This window comes from Eptatretus burgeri, chromosome 9 (assembly GCF_056783735.1).
Source record: "Eptatretus burgeri isolate ZD-2024b chromosome 9, Ebu_testis_v1, whole genome shotgun sequence".
Taxonomy (NCBI): Eukaryota; Metazoa; Chordata; class Myxini; order Myxiniformes; family Myxinidae; genus Eptatretus; species Eptatretus burgeri.
The window spans coordinates 104,306,803-104,333,187 of record NC_140969.1 but is presented as its reverse complement, the minus strand read 5'-3'; the positions used below and the strand labels follow the sequence as shown (position 1 = coordinate 104,333,187).

Below are 26,385 nucleotides of genomic sequence, written 5' to 3'. Positions count from 1 at the left end.
TGAGCAATCATTTCATCAAACACCAACACCATCTGTGAGGTATTAGTAACATTCAACATTACTCTTCTCTCTGCTATTTAATTGTTTTATTCTGAAATATTAAAGTCTGTGTACATTTTATTGAGACACCTTGTATTTAATAATTATATAAATCAGCAGAAAAGGAGTGAAAGTGAAAGAAGAAGAGAAGCAGAGAAGTATAAAAGGAAGATATGAGATGCCTTCATCTGCATTGTCAACATGCACATCGTCAGAAGAACGTAGGTCTCAATAAAAGAGAGAGATAAAACGTTGGAGATGGAGAGCAAGGAACTGCTCAAGTTTTTATTATCATTGTCCAGGAAAATAAGCCAATGCAGGGCTTACAAGATTGAGCTTTACAACAGAACTGTCAGAAGGAAAATTGAAGACAGTCATGAGGAAAAACCCACAAACGTAAGGGCTGATGGGGGGAGGGGAGCAGTGACCAGTGGATAAAAAGCAGACAAATAATAAAAACAAAAACAAAAAAATGAAAGAAGATATTAGCAACAGAGAAAAAGAATGAAGAAGGAAAAGGGAGGGAAAAATAACGAAAAAGATGAATACAATGACGATGAAGAAGAGAAACGAAGCCCAATGCAGGAAGCAGGGCAGGAAGTGCATGAGCAGGAGGAGAGAGGATAATGGCAAGCAGGGTCCAGGCACGGAAGATTGCATCGCCATTTATCTGCAGCAGAAAGATTCAAAGACTAGCATTACCAGGCAGCTGAGCAAGCTAGCATAAACAGCCATCTATCTGTATCGACAGCCAGATAACAATATTTTATCCTTCCACTAAAACGAACACTCTTCATTCACAAGCATAAATATAGCCGAGGCCATTGTGTTTCCAATTGTAATTCTCAAGGCCAATCCTTAATGTAAGGCTTCCAAAACAAATCATAGTTGTATAACATCATGAATGATCCATTTAACAATTTTCATGAGGGATGCAAAACATTGGCAAATAATTGAAATGATCATTTAAAGTATTTGTCGCCTGAAAATAGCCATCTGCAGCGTACACGCACAACAGCCATCTCCAGCCTGAACCCACAGCAACCATCTCCAGCCTGCACCCACAGCAACCATCTCCAGCCTGCACCCACAGCAACCATCTCCAGCCTGCACCCACAACAGCCATCTGCAGCCTGCACCCACAGCAGCCATCTCCAGCCTGCACCCACAGCAACCATCTCCAGCCTGCACCCACAACAGCCATCTGCAGACTGCACCCACAGCAGCCATCTCCAGCCTGCACCCACAGCAACCATCTCCAGCCTGCACCCAGAGCAACCATCTCCAGCCTGCACCCACAACAGCCATCTGCAGCCTGCACCCACAGCAGCCATCTCCAGCCTGCACCCACAGCAGCCATCTCCAGCCTGCACCCACAGCAACCATCTCCACCCTGCACCCACAACAGCCATCTGCAGCCTGCACCCACAGCAGTCATCTCCATCCTGCACCCACAGCAGCCATCTCTAGCCTACACCCACAGCAGTCATCTCCACCCTGCACCCACAGAAGCCATCTCTAGCCTACACCCACAGCAGTCATCTCCACCCTGCACCCACAGCAGCCATCTCTAGCCTACACCCACAGCAGTCATCTTCACCCTGCGCCCACAACAGCCATCTCCCAGCGTGCAACCAGAGTGACCATCTCCCAGCATCCACAACAGCCATCCATTTGCACCTATATCAAGCACTGCCATCTGCCTGCACCCACATCAACCACACCAACCTGCCTGCACCTACATCAACCACAGCAATCTGCTTGCACCCACATCAAGCACACCCATCTGCCTGCATGCACAACCACTCCAATCTGTCTGCACCCACATCATGCACAGCCATTTGCCTGCACCCACATCAAGCACAGCCATCTGCCTGCACCCACATCAACCACACCCATCTGCCTGCACCCACATCAAGCACAGCCATCTGTCTGCACCCACAACAGCCATCTCCAGCCTGCACACCCATCAACCACACCAATCTGCCTGCACCCACATCATGCACAGCCATTTGACTACACCCAGTGTCAATGGCTTGCATCTACAGCCAGGAACTTGCACACATCACTCGCAAATACAGCCAAGCACAAATACAGCACCAAAGAGACAAGACATCGTGAGCTACAGCTAGAAGAGGAGTTTTGGTGAAGGTTAATTTGAGAAAAGGAGAGGAAGTTGGAGGGTATGAGAGTCAGAGAAATTTGTGATAAAAAGGGAAAGGTGATTTAAAGGGGCACGTATGAGGAAGGGGATCAAAATGTTGCTGTTTTTGTGAAGTTTCTATGTCACATGACCTCAAATTTAGAAAAAAGCTTTTGAAAAAGATTTTCAACAATCTGAATGAATAATGTTACTGTTTAGTTTAGTAATTAAAATATTGGTTGAGATAAAAATCACAAACCACATGCAAGTAAGATATTAGCTTATTATACACATCCATGAGTTTGAAAACATCTGAAGTTATCTTCTCTCCACGACATGTTTTAAATAGTTTTATCTGCTGGAACATTTTTTTTTTGTTAACCAGAAACGAACGCACAATGATGTTAATTTTTCATTCATTGTTACTTTCCACCATCATGGATACTTAAGAAGAACCTTGAGTGGAGAGTTAACAAGCATTGTAAGTCGATACAAATCCATTCAATTTATAGGAACACTTTACTCGATCTGGAAAACATTGTAATATTAAAAAGTGACGAGGTACGAGACACCTTGGGTGGTGAAACTGGCTCGGTGATAATTTTCTTGTTGAAGGGTTAACAGTGAATTAAATCATTATGGATCAGCAACACAGTTAATAAGTCACATGAGAAGGTGTGTGTGTGTGTGTGTGTGTGTGTTAGTTTTGGTGCCTCAATGAATAATCAAGTCGAACTCTGGAACAAACATGAAATATACAATGTGAGCAGTTTAGGTTTTGAGTGCTGGGCATGCTGGGATAGGGACAAAGACAGCCAAATGGTGGATCAAGTTTGGGGTTACATCGAGGTCATGTCGTTGAGGGTGTGGTCCAGCTCCTCACTGACTGCCTTGTACTTGAGCTTCTGGTTGTAGAGTTCATCTGAAAAAGGTGTGATGAGGAGAGAAGAAAATAAATGAACAAAACAAAGACACAGAGGAAACAATGGGAAGAGATAAGCTACAGTGAAAGAACAAGACAAAGAAGATCGGCATTTGTGCCGTGACTTATGAGGAAGTGTAAATGAGAAAAATAATGAAATATAAAGCAGGAAAGGCAGTATGGTTAAAAACAATTTACATGTTATCATCTCAAGAGGGGAATTTTAAAAAGGCAAGTTATTTACACCACAACAGCAAAAGGCTTTCAGCTGCAGTTTGAAGGAGTACCACTCTCTCCTTTGGGCTAACACACCCGCCTCACAGCTTGCTCAACTTGTTGCCATGGAAACCGAGGCCTTCAAAATCAATGGTATCTTGCACGATCAAGCCGAGTCTCTGGGCCTCTCACTTTCACATCGCAGAGAGGTCAGTGCTCTCTCTGTCTTCTACCACCACCTTTCAGGCCTTGCACCATCTGCCTTTTCCATAACCCCCCCCTACAACACCCTATTCCCTCCCCCAGCTTCCTGTAAGGCACACGTGATCTGCCAGTCACCCCCTTCTGGTGAAACTCCCAAAATCCATACTCACTACTCACCTCCACTCATTCGTTCCTCTACCCTCACCTGTGGAACCAATTTTCTCAGTCTCTTTGATCTCATCCTTACCTCCATGGCTTCAAGACACCACATTCTCAGGTCATCCCCCCCATCCATAACCATGATATTTTTCATCCCCATCAACCCTCCCCAAGCCCACACCTGAATAAGTTACTTGTTTTTTCCTTCCATTTCTGTGATTGAGAGTTTGTTACTGTATCCATCTTGTTCACCCCTGTGTGTCCTCACCTTGCTCTCATACTTCCCCATGTCCCTTATTCCTCTAAGTCTCACTCTATTTTATCTCTCCAGTGTTGATGTCCCATTCCCTCCCCTTTTCTACAATTATTTTCATTCCGTTATGTCGAGGTCTTTCACAAGCACAGGCTCTGCATAGAAAAAACAAAACACACGTGACAATGTCATCAACATCCCACATTGCTGCAGCTCTTCCTGTCATGGTGTGTGGATGTCATGATCATGAACTCCACCACTTCACCCACAACATGGTTACACTGTGTAGTGATGCCATCTGAGGTTACACTGATCAGCTGCTAGGAATGCCTCAAGACGTCCGTCCTTGCTTCTAAGCTGCTTAGCCTTGGTTAGAATCTCGACCCAGCTGTTAACGGTCACCCTGCTGTTTCACACACAAACTGAGGCATGATGTGCACTGACCATTGGAAAGGATTTTAAGCCGGAGGGACAGTCTGCCAGTGCTGGTCGTTAATGATCCTCCGGTGTCTCTTGCGAAGAGGAGGTGAGTTACCGCCGGCACCATGAACAAGTTATGAATTATTGCCTAAACTGCAGGTAGCGAGTGGTCTGGACTTCCTGGGTATTCCTCGACTCCATGTTACACTGTTCTTGCTCTCTCAGAGTGTGGTTCCAGTTTTGGCAGCAGTTTTTTCTTTACAGGAAGAGGAACTGTCTGCATTCCAACCAAATTCACCAGGTACTTTGTGTCATGGGAACAACCATCTTCCACCATGAAGGGCAAGCAGTATCAGACCGATGGTCAAGGAACTTATAGAACCAGTTTTGGTTGCGATTTGATTGTTAAAAGGTGAATAACTGAGAAGATATAACTTTAGTTTGAACATTTCCATATGAACCAGGCCGTGTTTTGATAATCAATGAAATCAACAGAATGTGTTTTGATAATTTCACAATTATTTTACTTGTTTGAGCAGAAATTTTATTTATCCCGGTACCAAACTTTCCCCATCATACTCAACTGATCTCGGTACCAATCCTTCCCCGCCGTACCCAACTGATCCTGGACTCTGTGTCTTTGGAATCTGATGAGGTTCTTTCAACCCTCGACTCTGACTCTGCTGCTGGACCGGATGGCATTAGTTCACACGTCCTAAAAACCTGCTCTGCTGCTCTTGCACATCCTCTCTCTGCCCTTTACACCCTGTCATTTACGCTCGGTCCTCTTCCATCTCCCTGGAAATCAGTCAACATCACTGAACTCCATAAAAAAGGTGTAAAAATGGATCCTTTTCACTACAGACCCATCAGGTAACTTCCAATCATCAGCAAGTTCATGGAATCCATCATCACAGTTGATGTGAAATCTTTCCTTTTCTTCAACAATCTCATCTCAGATCATCAATCTGGTTTCAGACCAGGTCACTCCACCTTGGACATGCTGCTTCTACTCACACAACAATGGATGGAACCCCTCAATATCACACATGAGTTCAGGGCCATCTCTCTGAACATATCTCGTGCTTTTGATAGTCTGGCATCCTGCCTTACTCTCCACACTCTCGGCATATGGCATCCAAGATCAACTCCACACACAGCTTGATAACTTCCTCCACTCTTGTAGCCAATGTGTGGCTCTCAACAGAATCCTTTCATCTCCTCTCCCTTTCAAGGCTCGAGTGCTCCAAGGCAGTGTTCTCGGCCCCATTCTATTCCTGATCCTCATCAATGATCTCTCTGAATCTCTGGAAAATCCTCTTTCTCTCTTTACTGATGACTCCACCCTCTGCTCTGACATCCTTCTTCCTTCAGACAGGCAGACTGCAGGCTCTTCCACCTCTCTTCAAAACTTAAAAAAAATATATCACAAGCTATTCAAACACACGTCTTTCAATCTTACACTCTCACTCACTCACTCACTCTCTCTGAAAGGATCATCTGGCAACCTCCCCCCCCCCCCACCATTCCTGGGTCTCACTATCAGCCATGATTTGGGGCAAAATGGCCTCCAAAGCCAACCACCAACTGGGCGTCCTCCATTGTACAACGTCCTTCCTTGGCACACCTGAACTCCTATCCACCTACAAGGCCTTCATCTGTAGCTTAATGGAGGACTGCTCTCCTCTTTGGGCTGGCTCTCATGCCTCACATCTTACTCAGCTTGACGCCATGCCCCAGGTTTCTGCAGGGCATACACGGTCCGCCATCGACCCCTTCTGGTGAAACTACCAAATTCCAGGCTCACTGCTCACCTCCACTCATTTGTTCCTCTTTTTTCCCATCTGTGGAACCAACTTCCACATCCTCTTCAATCTCATTCTTGTTCACCATCATCTCAGATCATCGCCAATCCAAAACCATGATCTTTTCTACCCTCGTTAACCACCCTGCCCACCCCACCCAATTACCTCCTCCTTCCAAATCTCCAGGCTTCCCACCTGAGAGTTTCCTTCGGTATCCATCTTTTCCACCCCATGCTCTCCTGCCTCTCATCCCCCACCCCATTGTTTGTCCTCCCTTTGTGTTGGCCTTTGGTTCTGTTTTTGATGTTTCCCCCCTTTCTCTGCTGTTCCTTTTGTCCTGTTGCGTCCTGATCCGTTCAGTGTATTAATACTAGCTCTTCCACGAGCCTCGACTGTGTACGCAATTTTTTTTTAAAGTTTATTTATTCCCTTGTGGTACAAATATCCAAAGAAAAACGGACAGCCGTTGAGTTCAACATGGCACTTGTACCTTCTAGGTCATCAATGGTCTTCTCCAACTTGGCCACCGACCGCTCGGCAAATTCTGCACGCGTTTCCGCCTGGAGCACACGGTACAAAAATAAATAAATGAGAGGACATTTTTCGTGGTCCATCATTGGTGTTATTGCAATATGGTGAAAAACGAGTGTGGAGGATAAAAATGTCATGTACACTGTGTGTGTGTGTGTGCGTGTGTGTGTGTGTGTGTGTGTGTGTGTGTGTGTGTGTGTGTGTGTGTGTGTGTGTGTGTGTGTGTGTGTGTGTGTGTGTGTGTGTGTGTAATGGCTGCCAGGCATGTGGTTTTGTGGATTTGCTTTTGTTTACCTCCTTGAGTTTGTCTGTGAGGCTCTTGATCTCTTCCTCGTATTTGTCTTCTTTTTGTGAGTACTGTAGAAGGAGAAAAAATAAAAACAAAAACAATGGTGGAAAATTATTCTGCAGCATCGACATATTCTCCTGGAGATTATAAAAACAGGTTACCACCATTTAATCTCAAAAGATAATTATTACTAAATGTGGTAATCATCAAAAACACCACATTGTTGTGGCTTCCACCCAATTAGAAGACTGGTTTTCCTAACATGTGACAACAGGTGACCAATGAGCCTCAAGTTATTCAGATTAAATATATAATTATAATGCAAACCTGACGAAAAAACAAAAAACAAAAAAACATTTTCATCTTGAAGTACTAAAGTAACACTACACAAAAGTGGTTTCCTCAGTTAACCACGCGGTTTGTCACTATGAGGTCTTGCGGTTGAAAATCCAGCCCCTTTTAACTTACAAATATGATTAACATATTGCACTAGGCTAACACGATGACTGAGAGCTATGCACACTCTGCTCTAAGCTGTCTAGCCTGGGTTTGAATCCCGATCTCGCTGTAAACTGTCACCCCAGTGTTTCACAGTCAGGGTGATTAATCAATGAGCGTGCCGTCCCTCGGACGGACGTTAAACTGGGCGTCCCATCTGCCGGCATTAATTGGTGGATGTTAAATATGCCATGTTGTCCTTCGTGAAGAGTAGGCGAGCTATCACCGGCACCGTGAACAAATTACAAATTCCTGCCCGAATCTACAGAGGGAACCGCATCAGCGGAACAGCCGCGTCCTCAGCCAGTGATGCTACCCCACAGCCTTGCGCTATATATGAACAAAGAAGAACATATTACACCACAAAGAAAAGAAAAAACCCACAAAAATAAAACTGTGTGTACATTCGTGTCGGGTCCAAACCGCTATCAAGGAAGCATTTTTCTAAACCATTTGGATAACATGTCCGAGTTGCGGTATAACTGTGTTCACGAGTTATTGAACGTAGGATTTCTGGGCCACGTGGAAGTTTTCCTATTTCTTAGCCTTCGTGGGCATTTCCTCGCAATTTGGTCAAAGGACGGTGATGTCTTAATCAGCCAAACCGATGTCACTGCCTTGAGAGAAAGTACTCAACATCCACGGAGCGTCGTGAATTGGATTCGGATTAATATTTAGTTTTATGGAAACTTTTGTACCAATGTGAATAATACATAAAATGTCCCAAAAGGTAATTTTATCACACCAAGAGGTTATATGGCACAATGTTTGTGTGCACCTTTGTACTAATTATTGGTGTTGAGTTGATGTTAATAAATAAATAAATTAATTACAACATTCAAACGTTGAATTGCATTGATTCTTCAGTCATTCAAATTGGAAATTGCTGGCTTCGATTTGACGTGCTCAAATTTTGTTTTTTTCTTCTTCCTCAGTTCAGTTGTGTTCATGTTTGCCATATCCACACATTTATATCCTGTAATTTGAAGATTTGAGTTCTGTCGAACTTGGAGTGAAAAGAAAAGTGCACGGTAATTAAGGGTGTATCTCAAGGTTTGGATTGCAATCATTTGTCATTCGGAGACTTGAGATCCTATTGGTGGTGTTTTCGAAGCAAGATTTCAGAAAGAATTGGATCAGACTAAAACTGGTGCGGTGTTCTTCCCAAGACCAATGCCCAAATTGCCTGCGTGGGTGAAGTGTGGGGTTGATTCCACCATCACCTTTTTAGAATGTTTATTGAAGCACCAGGTGGTGAGCCTCGAGGATCACATTCTATCTGATATTTAGCTGTCAACATCAGCAACAGAAGTCATAAAAAGAGATAAAATTTTGCCAAAAAGATCCAGCATTTTGGCAGAAAAACAAGTCCATTGGAACTCTAGTGTCTTCTACACTCGCCTTGTGTAACAAACCGGCTTGTTGACTTATGCTCAACATTGCTCCAAACATCAGCCATCAATGAAGTAGTCTTGCACCATGGGTAAGTTAATTCTGTTTTTATAATTACAGCGATCGACATAATAAAGGAAGAGAATGTTCAACACAGTATCCATCTATAATGGAGCAGATGTGTATATGGCCATGTGTGTGTGATATATATATATATATATATATATATATATATATATATATATATATATATATATATATATATATATATATATATATATATATATATATATATATATATATATATATATATATATATATATATATATATATATATATATATATATATATATATATATATATATATATATATATATATATATATATATATATATATATATATATATATATATATATATATATATATATATATATATATATATATATATATGTCGTGGAAATAGCGCCACCTTTGGTGGTCGGCAGTATTACAAATCAGCTTCAGATGAGAACAAGATAAATAAATGGAACCTTCTCAAAATTATGATACGGAGTATGATCGGTTGTGATGAATAAATTTTTTTACAAAATGACAAAAATGATAAAGTGCATTTCCAAAAATGTGCCGCAGTACGTTGCCCACCGAAGGTGGGTCGAGAAGCGTGCTCCCTCCCCGGAGGGCAGATTTCCTCCAGTGATGACTAAGGATAAGATACATCTTTGTAGCAATCTATATTACTCAGACAAGCCGTTTTTCAGCTTTTTCTTCTGCTGCTTTGGTGTGGTGATTGAGTGGCAGCTTTTGACCTGAAAGTAATTTAAATTTGCATTGACAATATTAATTTGCTGCACTTCATTTCCCTCTCCGAATCTTTGAACATGCACCTGCCGAGAACACCGCTGTTAGATTAATCATCCGAGACTTGTAAGTCTACACGGGCAACCTCTTCTTCAAATAATTTCGATCAAGACCCTCAGCCTGACTTTAAAAACCACACTTAAAATATAAACTCCTTCAATGCTGTGAATTACGATCTACTGCTGTGAAGCATGTGGATGGTGCCGCCACCTGGACGAACTGTAATTATGAAGGTTGAGAATGTAATGTTCCGGTACCTATAACACTTCCGTATGAGCTATCCTATAGGGGGAGAGAATGAGCGGCAGGATCCACTTTGTGTCTGGTTAATGGTGACATCTGTTCCCTTGGCAGACCTCTTCTAATTAATGGTTTAATGGAAAAGGATTTAAGACATATTCACCCAAGCTTTGGAATTTGTTTCGTCAGTTTCACCTCCATGTATTAAATCATAGTGATCCAATTTTAGATCTTTACTGAAGATATTTTTCTTTGGCCAAGCTTGTTTTACATCCTGTCATCTCATTTATGCTCTCATTTTACCTTGTCAGCAGAAGCCTCTAGGGACTTCAAGTTGTTCGTGACCGTCTTCAATTCCTCCTCAAGCTCAGCGCATTTGCTGAAGATTGTCAAACAGACAAGAACAAGATAAATAAACTTTGTGCAATAAGGGAAGGGGTGGAATGATAAATGAGGAAACGATGTGTACAGTGAGCGCATGTCGTTGTTTGCTTACGTTTCTCCGAGCTCTGCTCGCTCCTCCGTGCGCTCCAGCTCACTCTCAATGATGACCAGTTTGCGAGCAACCTACGCTTTTCAGGAAAGAGTTTGATTTAAAATTGCATGAGGATTAAAAAAACAGGGATTTAAATGAAAACTTGAAAAAGTAAAAAACAACAACAATTAATTGAGATGTGTGAGATGGGGTAGGAGACATTCAGGGTTGTTGCTGTGGAGAGTAAGATGGAAAGAATGATTGAGGAATTACGTGAAAGTTATGTGAAAGTGCAAGAAAGCTATGTTGGGGAAGAGGGAATCTCTGTTCTTCTGTATGGCAGCTTTGGCTGCCGGGTCGCTATCATTTCTTGGAGCGTGGCTGTGCCGCTGATGCGGTGCTCCTCTACCAGTACACCGGTACTCATTTCGCTGATCTCGGAAGGATGACAGGCTGAGTCAACCCCACCTGGTGTTAATTCAGCAGCCAATGGGGCTCAACCTCAGGACCCGAGGATTGTAGGGTCCTAAGCCAGCCACCCTAATCGCTAAGCCAACACCAAGCTTACAAAAGAAGGGATAAACCAATGTCACCCGCAGGGTGACCCGTATCTTACCAAAAGGTGACCAGGTGTGACTTCTTTAAGGTCACACTGAGGTGAACAGAGCTGCTATCCACCAGGAGTGACTCCTTGAGGAATATCTGCCTACGAGAGATTCCGATGAGAATCGTTCTACAGAGTAACCATGAAAAATATGCTTTTTCCTCATGACGTCACCAAATGACGTCATAATGTCTCAAGCTTGACATATCTAGAAAGCACTCATCGAGGTGTTCAATTTGAGGTACTACACGATATAGTTCCTAAAACTTGAAAATTTGACCTTGGGGTCAAATATGTTTGACCTCAGGCGCTAACCATGAAGGTCAAGGCCAATCGCCACCAAAAACTAATCAGCTGAGCGCCAGACCATATACTACATTCCCATAAAGTTTGGAGATGATTCGATTAAAATTACTCAAAAAATAAGGGTTTCATCGACCTCCATGATTTACCACAAAGTGACCTTGACCTTTGACCTTGACCTTTATGTGTGCTGAAGTGTATTGTAATAATACTACGATATGTGTACCCACAAGAGTTTCCGATGAGAATTGTGCTCTACAGAGTGATATAAAGGTGAAAAATCCAATGATTACAGACAAACAAACGAAAAAACTTACCAAGTAACAGATCTTGCAAAAACTTCGTTTTGGTAAGATAATAAGCAGTAGAGAAGGGAAAAATATCCCTACAAACAAATTTACAACTCATGGTAGAAAAGGGAGAGAGGGGGAGGGGGGAGGGTATTGTTCAATCAGTATTTTAATGATTCAGTCTAGGTCATGCGATTTCTCTTTCATAGTATAATCAGCAATACCACAAGAAGCTTTCAAATGCACAGCTTTTGGAGACGTCTGTATACTGTTGAGGGGGTACTCTTTTAGCAGATATTTAAATTAAGGTCAATAGAAGAGAAGAGGTGTGTGTGTGTGTGTGTGTGCACAGAAGAAGGGAATGCCATGTAAATGTAGAGATTATATTGTTTCATTTGCAGTCTGTCTCTGTTGGTTGCAAAATTGCTGGGAGCATGGCTGTGCTGCTGATGCCCCTGTTACCAGTAAGCTGGTACTCCTTTTGCCGACCTCGGAAGGACGACGGGCTGAGTTCACCTACCTGGTGTTATTTAACAGCACAAGTGTGGCTCAAACTCAAGACCCTAAGATCTTCAGACAGCCATCTTAACCGTTGGTTCAACATGATGCTTGATGTGGGGATTTTAAAAAGGAAGTGTTGTGAAAAGGCTTGATAATAAGTTCGAAGAAGTAGGGAATCTGAAGAGGCTTGCGTAGATATAAGGCACAGACAACCAAAATACAAGTAAATAGAAGAAAGCCTCACCTCTTCGTATTTGCGGTCAGCCTCTTCTGCAATGTGTTTTGCCTCCTTAAGCTGAATCTCCTGCAGTTCCATCTTCTCCTCATCCTTCATGGCCCTGTTTTCTATCACCTTCATTCCTCTGCAACAACAGAAAAAGAAAAAAAAACTTTCCATGATGTTTTGAGCCCAAGAACACATCTTAAGGAGGCAAGAAAGACCAATTGTCAGAAACAAAAGTTTGACGTCAACTTGACACAGGCGTGATGGGCCAAATGGCCACCTCCTGTGCCAAAGTTCTTTGTGTATCCTTATGATGGTTGACTGATTTTAATAAATAATTTTAGATTAAATTGACAAACACCTGTCATTCAAAACTTGTGGCTTCAGTATTGTAATTACCCTCCATTATAAACCAAAACGCATTTATTCACAACTTCACGACTGCATCTCAATTTCGCCTGTTCTTCCATTCAGCGTGCATGACTTGCCCAGGTATTTTTTTTTTCGGGATGATTCAAAAAGAAATCATGGTGACATGGCATGCGGAAATATCTCTGCTACACGAAGAGCTGCTGTTCTCCTAAGAGTGCTCAGAAGAGAAACTGACCGCTCGCTCTCGTCCGCCGCCTTCTCAGCTTCCTCCAACTTCTGCAGCGCTGTGGCTAGACGCTCCTGGGCACGGTCCAATTCTTCCTCTACCAGCTGGATGCGCCGGTTCAGTGATGCGACGTCGGCCTCAGCCTATCGATGCACAAACAACAAAACGGGACAACAGTTACCAAGATGGGCAGACGTGCACTCATCAAAGATCATCACTTCTGTTTAAAAAAAAATAAAATAAAGCAACTGAGCTGAAATTGTTGTGTTGCCGATAAAATGGAAGGTTCAAAATTCTAGGCCTCACAATTAGCCACAATTGCAGTCTGGGAATCCTCTGCCATTCCAAGTCATCCCAAAATAAATTGGAACCACTCACTGCCAACAAGTAGCTCAATGGAGTACTGCTCTCCCCTGTGGGATGGTGCGCCAGCATCACATGTCTCTCCTGAATTTGGTGGAATCTAAAACTCTCAACATTATCGCAATCTTCCACCATGAGTCCGAAGCAGGTCTGTTGCTCGAACATCACAGACTGAATTCGGTGGCCTCTATGTTTGTTACCGCGTCTCTTCCAGACTCGCTCCCTCTGCTCTTTCAGGTGTCCAAACCCTCCTCAGCTCCTTTTTCATTTTTTTGTAATCTGATTAACCACCCCCCCCCCCCCCCACACACACACCACTCCTAGATAAACTCACAAATCCAGGATTTTCTGCGCACCTGTACACATTTATTCCTCTTTTCTGCTGTTTGCGGAACTGTCTTCCTGAGGCTGCTCAATGCCACTCTTCCACCAGGGCTTCAAGGAGGTGGTGCACCTCAATCTCACATCATCACCATCCATACTCAGAATCTTTGCAACCCTCATGAACCCAAACGAACCCAACACTGTTACTTGGAGGTACAGTTTCTTCCCCTCGTCTCTCCTCGTTTTTATCATTCACTTCCTTGCTGATTGCATCCAAATGTTATCCAGTTAGACCACTGTCCCACTGTCAGTTCGTTGCCCTTTTACCCTTTTAGATGGCTCTTCCATGAGCCTCAATCTTGGATAAATATAGTTGTCATCAAAAGTCCAATAATGCGATGTTAAGCATGTTGGTGTGTTTGTTAAACTGCACACATTGACCAATGCAGCACTTCCGATATTTCTCTCTCATTGTTGGAAATAATTTTTAACCTCAACTGTCAACTTCTGTTCTGGATACTTGCAAATGTTATCATTTTCCAAATAATGCAACAAAATATGAAATCCCTTCATGTAATCTCTACCCCACTTCCTGTATTGTTCAACCCTTACCTGACAAACAGAAATATGAATATCATGTGAAAACTTCCCACGATGATCCAAAACACGTCGAGCGTGTACACTCCCACATGGCGAGCATGTACACTCCCACACGTCGAGCGTGTACACTCCCGCATGGCGAACATGTACACTCCCACATGGCGAGCATGTACACTTCCGCATGGCGAGCATGTACACTCCCACACGTCGAGCGTGTACACTCCCGCATGGCGAACATGTACACTCCCACATGGCGAGCATGTACACTCCCACACGTCGAGCGTGTACACTCCCGCATGGCGAACATGTACACTCCCGCATGGCGAACATGTACACTCCCGCATGGCGAACATGTACACTCCCACATGGCGAGCATGTACACTTCCGCATGGCGAGCATGTACACTCCCACACGTCGAGCGTGTACACTCCCGCATGGCGAACATGTACACTCCCACATGGCGAGCATGTACACTCCCACACGTCGAGCGTGTACACTCCCGCATGGCGAACATGTACACTCCCACATGGCGAGCATGTACACTTCCGCATGGCGAGCGTGTACGCTCCTGCACGGCTAGCGTGTACACTCCCGCATGGCGAACGTGTACACTCCCACATGGCGAACATGTACACTCCCACATGGCGAGCGTGTACACTCCCACACGTCGAGCGTGTACACTCCCGCACGTCGAGCGTGTACACTCCCGCACGTCGAGCGTGTACACTCCCGCACGGCGAGCGTATACACTCCCGCACGGCGAGCGTGTACACTCCCGCACGGCTAGCGTGTCCACTCCCGCACGTCAAGCGTGTACACTCCCGCACGGCGAGCGTGTACACTCTCGCACGGCTAGCGTGTACACTCCCGCACGTCGAGCATGTACACTCCCGCACGTTGAGCGTGTACACTCCTGCACGGCTAGGTGTACACTCCTGCACGTCGAGCGTGTACACTCCCGCACATCGAGCGTGTACACTCCCGCACGGCGAGCGTGTACACTCCCGCATGGCGAGCGTGTACACTCCCGCACGTCGAGCGTGTACACTCCTGCACGTCGAGCGTGTACACTCCCGCACGGCGAGCATGGACACTCCCGCACGGCGAGCATGGACACTCCTTCACGCCTAGAGTGTACACTCCGACACGTCGAGCGTGTACACGGCCCGCGTGTGCACTCCTGCAAGGCGAGCATGTACACGGCTAGCATGAACACTCCTGCACGTCGAGCATGTACACAGCTGGCGTGTACACTCCAACACGTCAAACGTGTACACGGCCGGCGTGTCCACTCCAGCACATCGAGTGTGTACACCGCTAACGTGTACACTCCAGCACGTAAAGCGTGGACACGTCCTGCATGTACACTCCTGCACGGCTAGCGTGTACATTGCTGCACATCGAGCATGTGCACAGCTAGCCTGTACACTCCTGCACATTGAGTGTGTGCTTTCCTGCACGTTGAGCGTGTGCATGGCCAGCATGTACACTCCTGCATGTCGAGCGTGTGCAGGGCTAGCGTGCACACTCCTGCACATTGAGTGTGTGCAGGGCTAGCGTGTACACTGCTGCACGTCGAGCGTGTGCATTCCTGCACAACGAGCGTGTGCACGGCTAGCATGTACACTCCTGCACGGCTAGCGTATACACTCCTGCACAGCTAGCATGTACACTTCTGCATGTCGAGCGTGTACACTCCTGCACATCGAGCGTGTACACTTCTGCACGGCCAGCTTGTACACTCCGGCATGTCGAGTGTGTGCACGGCCAGCGTGTCCACTCCTGCACATTGAGTGTGTGCATGGCTAGCGTGTACACTCCTGCACATCGAGCATGTACACTCCTGCACATTGAGTGTGTGCACGGCTCACGTGTACAGTCCTGCATGGCCAGCATGTACACTCTGCACATTGAGCGTGTGCACGGCCAGCGTGTACACTCCTGCACATCGAGCGTGTACACTCCTGCACATTGAGCCAGTGCACGACTAGCGTGTACACTCCTGCACATCGAGCATGTACACTCCTGCATGACTAGCGTGTACACTCCTGCATGTCGAGCGTGTGCACGGCTAGCGTGTACACTCCTGCAAGTCGAGCGTCTGCACGGCTGGCGTGTACACTCCTGCACGTCGAGCGTGTACACTCCTGCACATCAAGTGTGTGCACGTCGAGCATGTACACTCCTGCACATTGAGTGTGTGCACGTCGAGCATGTACACTCCTGCATGGCCAGCATGTATAGTCCTGCACATCGAGTGTGTGCACGGCTAGCGTGTACACTCCTGCACATCAGGCGTGTGCACGGCTAGCGTGTACACTCCTGCACATCGAGCGTGAACAGTCCTGCACGGCTAGCATGTACACTCCTGCACGTCGAGCGTGTGCACGGCTAGCGTGTACACTCCTGCATGTCGAGCGAATGCACGGCTAGCATGTACACTCCTGCACAGAGCGTGTACACTCCTGCACATTGAGTGTGTGCACGGCTAGTGTGTACACTCCTGCACGGCCAGCGTGTACACTCCTGCACATTGAGTGTGTGCACGGCTAGCGTGTACACTCCTGCATGGCTAGCATGTACACTCCTGCACATTGAGGATGTGCACGTCAAGCGTGTACACTCCTGCACATTCAGTGTGTGCACGGCTAGCGTGTACACTCCTGCACATCGAGCATGTACACTCCTGCACATTGAGTGTGTGCACGGCTCACGTGTACAGTCCTGCATGGCCAGCATGTACACTCTGCACATTGAGCGTGTGCACGGCCAGCGTGTACACTCCTGCACATCGAGCGTGTACACTCCTGCACATTGAGCCAGTGCACGACTAGCGTGTACACTCCTGCACATCGAGCATGTACACTCCTGCATGACTAGCGTGTACACTCCTGCATGTCGAGCGTGTGCACGGCTAGCGTGTACACTCCTGCAAGTCGAGCGTCTGCACGGCTGGCGTGTACACTCCTGCACGTCGAGCGTGTACACTCCTGCACATCAAGTGTGTGCACGTCGAGCATGTACACTCCTGCACATTGAGTGTGTGCACGTCGAGCATGTACACTCCTGCATGGCCAGCATGTATAGTCCTGCACATCGAGTGTGTGCACGGCTAGCGTGTACACTCCTGCACATCAGGCGTGTGCACGGCTAGCGTGTACACTCCTGCACATCGAGCGTGAACAGTCCTGCACGGCTAGCATGTACACTCCTGCACGTCGAGCGTGTGCACGGCTAGCGTGTACACTCCTGCATGTCGAGCGAATGCACGGCTAGCATGTACACTCCTGCACAGAGCGTGTACACTCCTGCACATTGAGTGTGTGCACGGCTAGTGTGTACACTCCTGCACGGCCAGCGTGTACACTCCTGCACATTGAGTGTGTGCACGGCTAGCGTGTACACTCCTGCATGGCTAGCATGTACACTCCTGCACATTGAGGATGTGCACGTCAAGCGTGTACACTCCTGCACATTCAGTGTGTGCACGGCTAGCGTGTACACTCCTGCACATGTCAATTTAATCATGAAGCATTTTTGCCGTTCTTGGAATCATTGTGTCCAAAAGCAGTGAACGGATGACGTCACACGAGTATGCCAGAAATTATCTATAATTCCAGCTGTGTGTGTGTGTGTGTGTGTGTGTGTGTGTGTGTGTGTGTGTGTGTGTGTGTGTGTGTGTGTGTGTGTCCGCTGTTTCTCGACAACCACTGATCCGATCGAATTGAAACTTGCCAAGTATATTGCTGGGGCCCTGTGGATGTGCCTTTTCAAGGTTTGATATTAATCGAACAAGTGCTTCCCAAGTTATGGACATTTATTTACCAACCAATGAAAGGACACGTTGCTGCGCAGGCCAGTGCGCGGCCGGCCGATGATGACGTCACATTCCGTGCCGGTTACGATGGGGATCGGTGCCTTAGTTACCGTGGCGTAGGAGTGGCAATGGTCAATGACAGCGAATGTCATGGCAAGCAAAGACAGGGAGGTAAACTTGATTTTAATTTGGATTTTAATTAACTCTGTGTGTGTAAGTATCACAGCAGTTGTGACTTCAATACAAGCGATAATTAGTGGAATGCATGTGAACATTCCGTTAGGGCACGCACCACTTCCTGATAGTGATGACAATGTATTCTCATAATTTCTCGATTTCTTATGCGCATTTATAGATAAACACAACGCCCCAATCCAGTCATCGTTTACGAGAGCGAAGGAACGGCCTGTGTGGTTGTTTGAAAGATTTTTTTTTTTTGGTTTGCACGTACGGCCACGCGAGAGCGAAGGAACGGCCTGCGTGGTTGTTGTTTCTGGCAATAGCAACGTGGCAACGTTTCTGGCAACGCGGTTTGAAAGTTTTTTTGTTTTTTTTTTCGCACATACGGCCATGCACGTACTAGTAACTGTAAATTTGCCGATTATTCCACATTTACAGTCAGAGTTAAAAAAACGTTTTTCCACTTCTTATGACTTATGTCATCCTGTCATGTACAATCAGAACAGCCTTTTAACAAACACGCAGATACAATTGTCAATCGCATTATTATTATTATTATTAATAACAATATTATTGTTCATAAAATTGAAATTTGCTGTTTTTTTATTCAGTCATTGGACTTCATTTTGTTTATTTATTTTTACTGTATTTTTGTAGAATGGGTGTCTGTTTCGGATTGTTTGTTTATTTATTTATTTATTTTATAAACCCTGTGTCCTGTTTTTCTATTACAACACAAAGTGCAAAACGTGCTCTGTGGGGTCAACGGGTTAATGATGAACTAAAACGGTTTTACAAGAAACAAAACCTCCGACATGGTCACAGGGTTGATAAAACGAATGAACGCACGTTTCTTTGTAACCTGTGCTCACCTGTTTACAGTGAGCGCAGGTGAAGGTGAAATGTATCTTTTAAGAGCACTCATATGTAGGGAATGCATTCTATCATCAAATTAGGAACTACAACGGCTCTCGGACGAGCACAATACACAGTGCTTTCAGAAAGTATTCACACTGCTCGACTTTCGTCAAATTTTGTTACAGCCTCGATGTAAAATGGATGAAATATAATTTTTTTTCACAGATTTATACAAAATACCCCATAATGACAAATTTAAAACATGTTTTGAGAAATATTTAGAAATCAATTACAAATGAAAATCTGAAATGTCTTGCATCAATGAGTGTTCAACCCCCCCCCCCCCCAAGTCAATACTTTGTAGACGTGCCTTTAGCAGTAATTACAGCTTTAAGTCTTCTTGGGTATGTATGTATCAGTTTTGCACATCTGGATTTGGGGATTTTCTCCCATTCTTCCTTGCAGGTTTGCTTAAACTCTGTCAAGTTGGATGGGGAGCGTCGGTGAACAGCAATCTTCAAGTCTTTCACAGATTCTCAATGGGATTCAAGTCTGGGCTTTGGCTGGACCACTCAAGTACTTTTACATTCTTGTTCTGAAGACATACAATTGTTGTTTTGGCTGTTTGCTTGGGGTCATTGATCTGTTGGAATGTAAATCTTTACCACGGTCTAAGGCCTTTTGCACTCTCAAGCAGGTTCTCCTCAAGGATTTGGCTCCATTCATTGTTCCCTCAATCCCTACAAGTCTCCCAGTCCCTGCTGCTCTCTGAGTCTTTCACGTGCCTTTTTGCAAACTCCAGGTGTGCTGTCATGTGCATTTTTCTCAAGAGAGGCTTCTATCTGGCGACTCTCCCATAAAGCCTTGGCTTGTGAAGTGCTGCAGAGATTGGTGTCCTTCCGGCAGGTTCTCCCATCTCATCCAAGGAAGTCTGTAGTTCTGTCAGAGTGGTCATTTGGGTCTTGGTCACCTCCCTGACCAAGGTCCTTCTTGTCTGGTTGCTCAGTTTGGCTGGATGGCCAGCTCTAGGAAGAGTCTGGGTCATTCCATATTCTTTCCATTTCCTAACGATGGAGCTCATTGTGCTCTTAGGAAGTTTCAACACTCTAGAAATTGTTTTTTACCCTTCCCCAGATCTATGCCTTCTCACATGTCTATCTCGGAGTTATACGGACAGTTCCTTGGACTTCATCGTTGAGGTTCTGCTCTAACATGTACTGTCAACTGTGGGACCTCGTATAGAAAGGTGTTGCTTTCTAAATCACGTCCAATCAATTGAATTGGCCACAAGTGGATTCCAATCAAGTTGTAGCGACATCTCAAGGATGATCAAGGGAAATTGGATACACCTGAGCTCAATTTGGAATGTCAGAGCAAAGGGATTGAATACTTATTGACACAAACAATTTCAGATTGTCATTTTTAATGAATTTGTAATAATTTCGAAAAACATGTTTTCAATTTGTCATTACGGGGTAATTTGTGTCGATCAGTGACAATTTTTTGAAAAATTTAATCCATTTTACATTCAGGCTGTAACACAACAAAATGTGACAAAAGTCGAGTGGTGTGAATACTTTCTGAAGGCACTGACCCTCCAACAGGTTCAACAGGTCATGTTTTATATCCCACTGTTATGTGGGATCTGGATTCGGACCTGAATCAAAATCTAATCCCTTGCTCTTTTCAGCTAACCAACTCATCCAACTAGTTTTGTCATAACTTGTCCACAACTTTTTGAGATATCTTAATCATAGATAGACAGACAGGCAAACATGCAAACAAACAGAGATGAAAACAACGTCTGGCCAACTTGGGTGGTGGTGACAATGATACCTGATCTTCCCTTTTATCCTTATGTCGCCATCAGGATTGTAACATGGCGAATTTATCAACAGCCTTTATTAATATTTACTCATCGCAATTTTAAACACGCACAACGTTCACCCATGCCTTCCTGAGAGCTCACGGCTCAGTTCAAGGTATGCATTGATTCGAGCGTGCATGACCGGTGTTGAACCAATAAGCACATGGTTTAAATTCATGTAAAACTGCCCGTGACGTTGGGACTCCTTGGCGACGGAAACGTTACTGCACCCACTATCATGGTTCCTCTTCGTTCGGTCCCCAGTCACTTACTCTCTCTCGAAGTTGCCGCTCTGTCGCCAAGTCGACTGTCAGCATCCGGACGTGGTCCTCGGCCACCTCGGCCTGATCCCGGAGCGCCATGACCCGCCTGCGCACCGCGTCCAGCGCGCTGGATATCGTGATCCCGTTCTCTAGCCTCCCAGCCATTCTGCTAAAAACTCGCGTTCCAGTCTCCGTCGCAGCTCATTGGAACAATCATTGAGCCTTGGAGCAGACCAGGCTGACCATCATCTCAAATCTGCAGGTTTTCGGGCTCTTCCAGCCCTGCGGACAGGTACACCGCAGGTAGCCCATGGGTAACCCTGCCCATTACCTCCAGCGTAGACACGTGACATGCTGTGCCGGTTTTGTAACACGACACAAACGTGGATCGAGAGGGAAAGGCGTTCTGTCCTTTGTGAGACATTCATGTGCCAAGTTCACACCTGCGTGACCTACTTCAGGTAAAAGTTTCTGAAGTGCCGTGCTCTGTTAAATGATGGTTGGGTTAAGATTGCTGCAATTCGCGGATTTAAGGTTATTGTGTAATATCCTGCTCCTCTGGGCCTTCGGTTTGTTATGAATGCCGGTTTAACGATTGGGGTGTTGTCCTTACATTGACCGCTAAAGGGCGCCCACGACCTCATCCACGCTTGGAAATTACAGCATGTCAGATATTTACAGGCCTGACAGGTATGCAAACTCGCCTCGAAGCTGTCCAGCTTTGGTTTGAATCCTGACCCAGCAATGAACAGTCATATCCCGGTGATTTAAATATGTCCCTCGTATGGATGTTAAACGGGAGTCCTGTCTGCCGGTATTAGTTGGTGGACGTTAAAGATCGCACGGTGTCCTTCATGAAGAGTCAGCGAGCTATCACCGGCACCCTGAACGAATACAAGTACTTCTGCCGACTTCCTGAGTCGTAGTGGTGATCTGACCAGGATGTAGCCTCATTAGTAACAACTTCGGAAGCACCAATGCTGTGCGTCGGGCATGCTACATGATGAGGATGAGGGCATTGAATAATCTCGCAGTGACGTCATTAACGTGTGATGTCATTTTTGATGGAAAGACGCTCTGCAAAAGTTCCACATCTATACTGATAGTTAGATACAGTCCAACCACCTGGTTGCGAGATCTAGTGGTCCAAATCCATTGAATAAAGCACATAATGCTTCACGTAAGGATAAAAAAAAATTCATAAAATAAATAACTGACTCCAAAGTCTGTTTCAAATAAAGGATATTTTACCTCTCCCCATGAGGCTGAATTTAAACTTATACAGTACAGGTATTAGTTTTCTTTTCTTGTCTTAGCAAACTTGGTCGGTACTTTAGGTTAAAGAAATCTGGTTACTGTACAATGTCGATGGTTACAGGGTTTTCGAGTATTAGTGCGATTTAAATAGCCAGGCCTTGCCCCCAGGAGGAATGCCTTGCCATACAGGGCTCCTCAGCCACGCATGTGGAACTCGATACCACATCGTGGAAAAGCTTTCTATAGCAACCTGATCAGCAAGTCTTCGAGATGTAGCACCTCATCTTCTCAGAGTTCATTAAACTGCCGTCTGCTCTTTGAGGATGAGAAGTCACGGATACCATTGGTACTGAATGCGAGCACAAGTGTCCAAAAGTCAGATAATGTGGTGGTCAAATCGATGTGTACATACAATGCATGTATATGGAGGACTGTTTTGAATTTCACTTCATATCATGGAGAAACACCTCGTAACTTATCGAAGAACCCTTAAGAGTACAACGTTAGGTTCAAAAATTGGTTTAAGCTGCAAACGGAGATATTACAATGCCACAAAGCCTCCTATAGCTGGCATTTTCTTTTTTAAAATGACGTCATTTTTAATCCAAAAAGCAACAATACAGTAAGTACTAGAACGGCACTCGGTAGAGCCCATACCTCCGCAGGCTGAACAGTGTATGCTTCGTATCCCACTGATAGATTGGATCTGGATTCGGACCTTAACCAAAATCTAATTGGGTTGTTCTTGTCATCTAACCAACTCATGCACCAAGTTTTGTCATCATCCATCAACAACGTTTTGAGATATCCTGCGATGGTATCGTTTTTGGCTCCGGCTCTGAAATGGTGAAGAATCACTTTTTTAAAATTCTAGTATCTGTATCCGTGTTCAGATCTTTATCAAAATCGAATCAATTAATCCTCGTCAGACACCCAACCTGTACATGCAGTTTCGTCCGAATCAGTCCACAACTTTTTAAAATATCGTGCGATATATCGTATTTGGCCCTAACTCAACTCAAAATGGCGAAGGATCACTTTAAAAATTCCCGTATCCACATCTTCACCGAAATCGAGAAAGTTAGTCCTCCTCAGACACCCAACTTATCCACCAAGTTTCGTCCAAATTAGTCCACAACTTTTTAAAATATCGTGCTATATATCGTATTTGGCCCTATCTCAAAATGGTGAAGGATCATTTAAATTCCAGTATTCAGATTCGTATCTTCACCAAAATCTAATCAATTTGGCCTTGTCACACACCCAAACTGTCCAAGTCTCATCAAACAGACAGACAGGGGTGGAACATAACCTCCATCCATATTTGGTGGTGGAGGTAATAATTGGTGTTGTGTCATTTATTACGTAAATCAACCCAAGGCTTATTGACTTTTAAAATGATGACAGTGAAGATGTGGAAGTTGACTCAAAATGTTTGTTGCCTTTGGAGCAATGATGTCAGGGGTTAAGGATAGTTTTAAGGTTGTGCATCAGTTTGACCCGTGGATGTGTCAATGGCAAGAGCTCAGTGTCCAAATCGAGAGCAGAAATGTGCTTCCCTGCTCGCAAGGTGCTGTGAGATTGGAGCCAGGGTGGCGAGTTACCAAACATGGCTTTGCACTATAAATATACTTTGACTAGTGAGACGCAAGCTGCATGCCAGCCACCTGGCTCTGCACAATCCAGACTCCCCGCTCGATCTCCTTGCCTATAATTATGAGCTGTACATAAAGAAGCCCCTGTACTGGCCCTTCCTTTCCCACCACATTGCAAATCCAAGGAGAAATTGTGACATATTTTGTGCATTTTTTCCCTCTGCCACCAAAGGTTGCCAGAGGTCTTGTTTTCACCCCTGTTTGTCTGTCTGTCTGTCTATGAGCAGGATATCTCAAAAAGTTGTTGACTGATTTAGACAAAACTTGATGGACAGGTTGCATGACGAGGACAAATTGATTAGATTTCAGTGAAGATCCGGATTCGGATCCGAGAATTGTTTTTTTAAGTGATTCTACACCACATTGAGAGATAGGACCAAAAACGATACATAGCATGATATTTCAAAAAGTTATGGACAGATTCGGATGAAACTTGGTGAATAAGTTGGGTAGGGGACAAGAACAAGCTGATTCAATTGTCGTGAAGGTTATGTTCACACCTGTTTGTTTGTTTGTCTGTCTGTGAGCAGGACTATCTCAAAAAGTTATGGACAGATGGGTAGGTGACAAGAACAAGATGCAGATCTGTTCTATCACTGCGCTCTACCGAGTGCCATTCTTGTTTAAACATCAAATTAATTGTCGAGATGGAACAAATGGAAAGCTTCTTTTCATCAATTTTGGTTTATATATATACATATATATATATATATATATATATATATATATATATATATATATATATATATATATATATATATATATATTGGTTGTTGTTCAGATCACATTCTTATCGTTGCCTGAAAACGGCAAAGGTGTATCATTTCCTGACAGGTATACTGTTTATTTGTGCAGCAATCCAATGCATGATCACAAGGTTGTACTGCTGTCATTTCTGGAGCTCTGTGCGAAGGCTAATCAATCTCTATCATGAATTCCCAACCGTTGTCACTGGGTCACTCTTGCCCATCATTTTCCTTTCCTGTCAACAAGAGATCCAGGCAATAGCTAGGATGGATGCCATTGTCCCCTGGATGGCTCCACTTCTCTCATCTTTCTATTCCTATCTATTGTCCCCCCTCCTGCTTCGTTGACAGGCTTTGGAGTTGGATCGCCAGCTATGCCAGCACCCCGGGGACGGTGGATTCTCTACGACCCATGTAGTTACCACTTTATGAGTGCAGACAGCTCATCCCAATCCATTCACTACCTGAACAAAGTCATAGAACATTTCAACGAGGACATTACCTGTCAGTTTGGTGAATTGGGGTGTTAAACTGAAAAAACAATGCTTTGTGTTTTACATTTAATACTTTGTCCTGCATATCCCAACTCACATCCATGGCCTTCTTGTCAGCGACCTCCAACTTTTCCTGAGCATCCTTAAGTGCCTCAGAGTACTTGTCAAGCTCATCTTCAGTGCCCTTGAGCTTCTTTTGCAGTGCAAGCAGCTCATCTTCAAGCTAGGACACAATCGAGAAGATTCGGTTAATAATGGGAAAGATAGAGATATTGATGCAAGCAGTTGCTGGAAGTTAAAGGAAGAAGAGAAAGGCTATTGCAGAGATTCAGAGAAATAAGCAAAACAATTGGACAACATTGGGCAGAGAAAGAGGAGATCGTGACGAACAGGCCAAAAGACAGCATGGCACAAATAACACCCACAAAGTTCAAAATGTGAAAGTTAAATGGATTATTATTAGTTTCGATTGCACTGGCTCATTGTGGAAATGAACCATTTATTTGTAAGGGTGCCACAAGCTGAAGATGACGAATAAAGGAGAATGGACTTTCTCTGGAAATTTAAAATGAAACATTGGAGTCAACCAAACAACCCATATTGAATATATAATCACTGCAAATCCAACATTTTTTAATCCATTACACTTCAATTATCTTAAATACATTCCTTGTAAACCCAATCATAATAAATTCACCAAAATGTCATTTCTTCCTCATCCAGTTTTGAATTGACTCTTTTAATGCACCTGTTTGGTCTTCTCCTCGGCAGCCTTCTTATCAGCCTCAGCCTGTTCCGCACGGTCAATCGCATTCTCCTTGTCCAACTTCAGCATCTGCATCTTCTTCTTGATGGCCTCCATGATTGTGGTGTGAGGGCGGCGGTGCCGAGAGAAACGAACGGCGACAGATAGAGCAGGACAAGACCAAGACCGATGACCCACGGAGCCGGAGGAGCTGGCTCTGGGCCTGTGCAGTCCCTGATAAGCAGGAGGGCT

General features: G+C 44.7%; 1 protein-coding gene and 1 long non-coding RNA gene across 3 annotated transcripts; one reads left to right on the top strand and one right to left on the bottom strand.

Moving 5' to 3' along the window:
• Positions 1 to 291: 291 nt before the first annotated feature.
• LOC147020815 (tropomyosin alpha-1 chain) lies at positions 292 to 26,385 on the bottom strand. Of its 2 annotated transcripts, XM_085896449.1 has the most exons (10): positions 26,137 to 26,385; positions 25,486 to 25,611; positions 12,974 to 13,107; positions 12,388 to 12,505; positions 10,467 to 10,537; positions 10,274 to 10,349; positions 6,987 to 7,049; positions 6,652 to 6,721; positions 3,026 to 3,104; positions 292 to 709 (listed from the first exon to the last, which is right to left on the bottom strand). In XM_085896449.1, the coding sequence occupies exons 1-10, from the start codon at positions 26,248 to 26,250 to the stop codon at positions 706 to 708; spliced, it is 855 nt and encodes a 284-aa protein (XP_085752575.1). In that variant the 5' UTR covers positions 26,251 to 26,385; the 3' UTR covers positions 292 to 705. The 2 variants fall into 2 exon arrangements, with proteins under 2 accessions (XP_085752575.1, XP_085752576.1); XM_085896450.1 differs by lacking the exon at positions 292 to 709 and having other exon boundaries at positions 3,022 to 3,104.
• On the top strand, positions 21,486 to 26,258 carry LOC147020816 (uncharacterized). Its single transcript, XR_015061972.1, has 2 exons — positions 21,486 to 21,697; positions 25,246 to 26,258. It is a non-coding gene; the product is annotated as an uncharacterized LOC147020816 (long non-coding RNA).

Excerpts from the sequence above, each read along its gene's own strand:
- LOC147020815 (XM_085896449.1), bottom strand. The coding sequence starts at position 26,250 with ATGGAGGCCATCAAGAAGAAGATGCAGATGCTGAAGTTGGACAAGGAG. Across the intron at positions 25,612-26,136 it reads CCGAGGAGAAGACCAAACAG|CTTGAAGATGAGCTGCTTGC; the intron begins GTGCATTAAAAG and ends ATTGTGTCCTAG. Across the intron at positions 10,350-10,466 it reads CGAGCAGAGCTCGGAGAAAC|CAAATGCGCTGAGCTTGAGG; the intron begins GTAAGCAAACAA and ends GACAATCTTCAG.